At 48.6% G+C, this 5,000-nt stretch overlaps 1 protein-coding gene across 1 annotated transcript in view; it reads left to right on the forward strand.

Moving 5' to 3' along the window:
- Window positions 1–4,889, forward strand: part of st6gal1 (ST6 beta-galactosamide alpha-2,6-sialyltranferase 1) — a gene marked incomplete at its 3' end in the record, with an annotated part of 17,973 nt that extends 13,084 nt beyond the window's left edge. The window contains exons 7-9 of the mRNA XM_079508983.1: window positions 3,788–3,889; window positions 4,132–4,306; window positions 4,615–4,889. Coding sequence (XP_079365109.1) covers window positions 3,788–3,889; window positions 4,132–4,306; window positions 4,615–4,889 — 552 coding nt within the window. The remainder of the gene's footprint in view (window positions 1–3,787; window positions 3,890–4,131; window positions 4,307–4,614) is intronic.
- Window positions 4,890–5,000: the final 111 nt, after the last annotated feature.

Below are 5,000 nucleotides of genomic sequence, written 5' to 3' on the forward strand. Positions count from 1 at the left end.
CAGAATCTGGCAACACTGTTCTTACCACAGGACCCCAGGCAGACATCCGTTTGACCTCTGACCCCCAGCACAAAGTCAGTTCTGTCTTCACTGAACTGGACCCGAAGGAACTAAACATTCTTTTTATAGTTCCACCGAGTTACCAATATCTTTGGCAGCTTGCAGGATATAATTCAAACTTTTAAACGTTTTCTTTTGTAAATCAATGCCCTACTTCGTTGATCGATCATTCATTCATTTGTTCATTCATTCATTCATTCAATATTTATTCATTCTCTGAATGAGTAATTGCATTATTTTGCAGTGTCGTGGAGTAACACAATGCACCCCAGGGGTCCTTTAGGGAGTACCAGGGGGTCCCCAGCTATGATAGCCTGGTTAATAAACCAGACCGAATCAGCCGTTGGCAAAAAAAAAATTGCCTGCCAGCGGATTAGGGTCTGGCGAGGCTCAGTAGCACGCCTCTTTCCTACAACCGAGAACAGGTCGGGCCAATCGGGACACGGTATGCAATATGGGCGGGCTTTGGTACAGTGACGTTCAATGCTTGAGACCTTTGACTGACAGTAGCTCTGACCAATTGCGTCGAAGAGAAAATGTTTGAACCCGCCCCCCGGGAAATGAAATCCAAGTGGAGCCAGCCCAGACTAATATACCGCGACAGTGTTGTGTGATATTAGTCTGGCTTATTAGCCAGGCTACAGCTATGATGCATAGTTAGGAACCAAATGGACCCATTAATCTGTAACTCTGAGAGTGTACAAATGTGACCAAATTTGACTGAGAGACTGCCATTGGATTTTTTTGAATCGTTTTTTCATGTCATAATATGAAAGCAGGGAATCACAGCTTCAATTTGACATATTGGTTGTTCAGTTCGACACCGTTATTGTGGATATGGCTTATAGAGTAATGTCTTGCAGAAAACAGCGAGTTGAGAAAACAGGCTTGAAAGGTTCACTTCTGTGGACTCTAACATTACACCTAGCTACATGTTTGGGCATTTATTTCATATGTACATGTCAATTTCAGCTCTGACACTTATTTCAGACATGAGTCTGCCTGTGCTATAAACTCATTTTGGAAAAAAAAAGTTTTTCTCCTCTGGTGAAAAGCTGGAATTTGCACGATGGCAGGCTCTCAGTCAAATCTGGTCACAAATGATGATGGATATAGTTTGAAAAATGTTTGGACCCCCCCCCCTGTTAAATAAAGTGTCACAGTAGCAAAGATAGCTCAAAATGTGTCACATCTTGCTTGTGGATGAGCCACTTTTCTCAGCAGTATTTCAGCTACGTTTTACATTTGAATGGTGAAAAGTAACAGTTGTGTTGTGTGGGCATATACCGATGTTTCCACCAGAGCAGATCGATGTACTGTACACTGTTATGAAGTATCGTGTGTCGTTTGCGTCCACAAACACCATGGAGTGTGAAATATGATACTGTTAACAAGTCATAATACATCACACCTATCTGTCTAAACACTATACCAACTAAAATAACATTCTGTCCATCTGAAACTATATAGCAGGCAAACAATGAAGCTAGTGTAGTGATGCGTAGGAGCAGTCACTCCCAGTGGCGTGCACAGATAGACACTAGGGGGTGCTAGAGCAACCATAACCTGACTCTGCCAGATAGGGCAGCAGAGAGTACACTGGGTTCGGCCTGGCCAATCAGCGGCAGCTAGAGGCGGGATCACGGCATACACAGTGCTACCTTGATCCCGCCTCTAGCTGCTGCTGATTGGCCAGGCCGTTTGGTGGCCGGAGCATCAAGTCTGCCTGAGAGTTCCCAGATGGGAGCAGGAGGGAGGAACCCAGTGTACTCTCTGCTGCCCCATCTGGCGGAGTCAGGTTAGAGCAACCACTGCCCTTTTGGCAATGTGCCCTTTGAAAAAAAAAAACTTTTATTTTATTTTATTTTAATCATGGTGACATTGATCAATTCTTGATAAAAAAAGCTTCTAATATATTATTTAGGCTGTTAAGGCAACCGGCCGGTTCCACGCGCTGCACAAGGTGCCATTTGTTCACTTGAGCACCTGCCCCTGCACGCCACTGCAGTCTCCTACTTGCTGCGTATAGGAGCAGGGATTGAACCCCGGGCAGTCTCCCACTCGCTGCGTATAGGAGCAGGGATTGAACCCCCGGCAGTCTCCCACTCGCTGCCTATAGGAGCAGGGATTGAACCCCAGACAGTCTCCCACTCGCTGCGTATAGGAGCAGGGATTGAACCCCAGACAGTCTCCCACTCGCTGCGTATAGGAGCAGGGATTGAACCCCAGGCAGTCTCCCACTCGCTGCGTATAGGAGCAGGGTTTGAACCCTGGGCAGTCTCCCACTCGCTGCGTATAGGCAGTGGCGTGCACAGATAGACACTAGGGGGTGCTAGAGCACCCCCTGCCCTTTTGGCAATGTGCCCTTTCTTCTTTTTTTTTGATTTTTCAAAAATAGCAGACCTACAAGTTCATAGCGCGCCACTCGGTGGCGCGCTATGAGCTTGTAGATCTGCTATTTTTCAATAGCTAAAGCATAACATAATGCTAACACCAAAAGGGGTTCCCGCCCAAAATGGATTAAGGCAACCGGCCGGTTCCACGCGCTGCACAAGGTGCCCTTTTTTAACTTGAGCACCTGCCCCTCTAAATGTCTGTGCACGCCACTGCATATAGGAGCAGGGATTGAACCCTGGGCAGTCTCCTACTCGCTGCGTAAAGGAGCAGGGTTTGAACCCCCGGCAGTCTCCCACTCGCCAGACCGACAGACACACAACCTGTCGTGCCAATAGAGTGTCGCAGTCCCGCCCCATACCAGGGCCCAGGAAATCATTCCCCGTTCATTTTCCTCATAGACATTTCAAAAAGTATTCATTTAAAGACCTTTTAAGCCTCATACAAAGGCAACTCGAGTTGTGACCAATCATGACAACAAACAAAAAGTTTCGGGCCGAACAAATAATTGGACTAAACACTTTTTTGTTGTTCTTCTTCTTTGTAATTATTTGTTCGGCCCAAAATGTTGTGTTTGTTGTCATGATTTGTCACAACTCGAGTTGGCTTTGTCCGCGGCGTAGACGTCTTTAAATAAATACTTTTTGAAAAGCCTATGGAGAAAATTAACGGGGAATTCACTTCTGGGTCTCACGTCGTCGTGAAAGGGGGCGGGACTGCGACACTCTATAGGGCTGGGGGATACAACCCCAGCCCCCCCCCCCCCCACCCCACCCCCCAGTCTTTGGAGCGCGTCTTCGCGTTTCACGCCGCGGACCACCGCACACAACGTCCCTCCTCATGTCCCTCACGCAAGGATCCCCGCGCTCCAAGTCCTGTCAACTACGTCACACTGTAGTGATTCTCAGGTAGCGGGGATTGAACCCCAGTCTCCCACTCGCCAGACCGACACACAGCCTGTCGTGGCAATAGGGCTGAGCCCAATTGGCTGTTGTGGGTGCGGTCTTGGCTGGGGGGGGAGGGGCTACAGAGCTGTTGTGGGCCGGGTCTTGGCTGGGGGATACACTTGTCTTGTCTTGTTACGGATGGTATGGTTTCCTAGGTGATATAGTGTTGTTTACATATGGTTTCCTAGGTGATGTAGTATTGTTTACGTATGGTTTCCTAGGTGATGTAGTATTGTTTACGTATGGTTTCCTAGGGGATGTAGTGTTGTTTACGTATGGTTTCCTAGGGGATGTAGTATTGTTTACGTATGGTTTCCTAGGGGATGTAGTGTTGTTTACGTATGGTTTCCTAGGTGATGTAGTGTTGTTTACGTATGGTTTCCTAGGTGATGGCGTCAGAAGACCATCGCTTCCTGTCCAGCTCTCTGTACAGCACTGGAGTCCTGGTGGCCTGGGACCCCGCCCCCTTTTCTGCAAACCTATCAGTGGTAAGACCCCACACCCCCCCCCCCCCCCCCTGACCCGCCCCTTTCTCTGCCGACCTATCACTAATTGATATTGTAATTATTGTGATAGTGCGTGCTATAGATAATGTTTGTTCAGTAACAGTGTTAAATAGCTCTATTGTAATCATCTTAACCACCAAATTCTTCCCGTACGGTCTGCTAAATTAACATGCGGTGTCCATTCAATATTTTCTTATATATGATGATTATAATTATTATTACAGTGGTACAACAGGACAGATTATCCGATCTTCGCTCAGTACCAGCGCTACAGGAGGCTCCACCCCCTTCAGCCTTTCTACATCCTCCACCCGCGCTTTGAGTGGCAGCTCTGGCAGCGAATCCAGGACAACATGCCGGAACCCATCCAGAAGAACCCACCCTCCTCTGGCCTTCTGGGTAAGCTAGGCTACGCTAAACTATACTATGCTATGCTACGCCATGTTACCATAGGCTACACTGTGCTATGCAATGCTACGTCATGCTACCTTAGGCTACACTGCGCTATGCAATGTTATGCTATGCTAACGTAGGCTACACTGCGCCATGCATTGTTATGCTATGCTACCTTAGGCTACACTGCGCTATGCTATGCTACCTTAGGCTACACTGCGCTATGCTATGCTACGCTAAACAACACACACAAAGAAAAGCAAAACATTGAGGTTCAACTGTGATAAACAGGGATGAAAATATGCTCCACGCAGGTACGGTGCTGATGATGTCGCTGTGCGAGGTGGTGCACGTGTACGAGTTCCTGCCGTCGCGGCGGAAGACGGAGCTGTGCCACTACTACCAGCGCTACGTGGACGCGGCGTGCACGCTGGGCGCCTACCACCCGCTGCTCTACGAGAAGAACCTGGTGAAGCGCATGAACCAGGGCTCCGACCACCACATCTTCACACGTGGCCGCGTCACCCTGCCCGGCCTGCGCAGCCTCAACTGTAGCAGCCACCGTGCTGCCGCGACGCCCAGCCACTAGCTAGCGCCATATAGCGCCGTAAAAAAAACCATTGAGACCCGAGACCGGATTCTCCAGGGACACCCTGTACTAGAGTAATAAAAGGATAGAGACTGAACCGGAGCGATAGCC

The sequence above is a fragment of the Electrona antarctica genome (genome assembly GCF_951216825.1).
Source record: "Electrona antarctica genome assembly, chromosome: 8".
Lineage (NCBI taxonomy): Eukaryota > Metazoa > Chordata > Actinopteri > Myctophiformes > Myctophidae > Electrona > Electrona antarctica.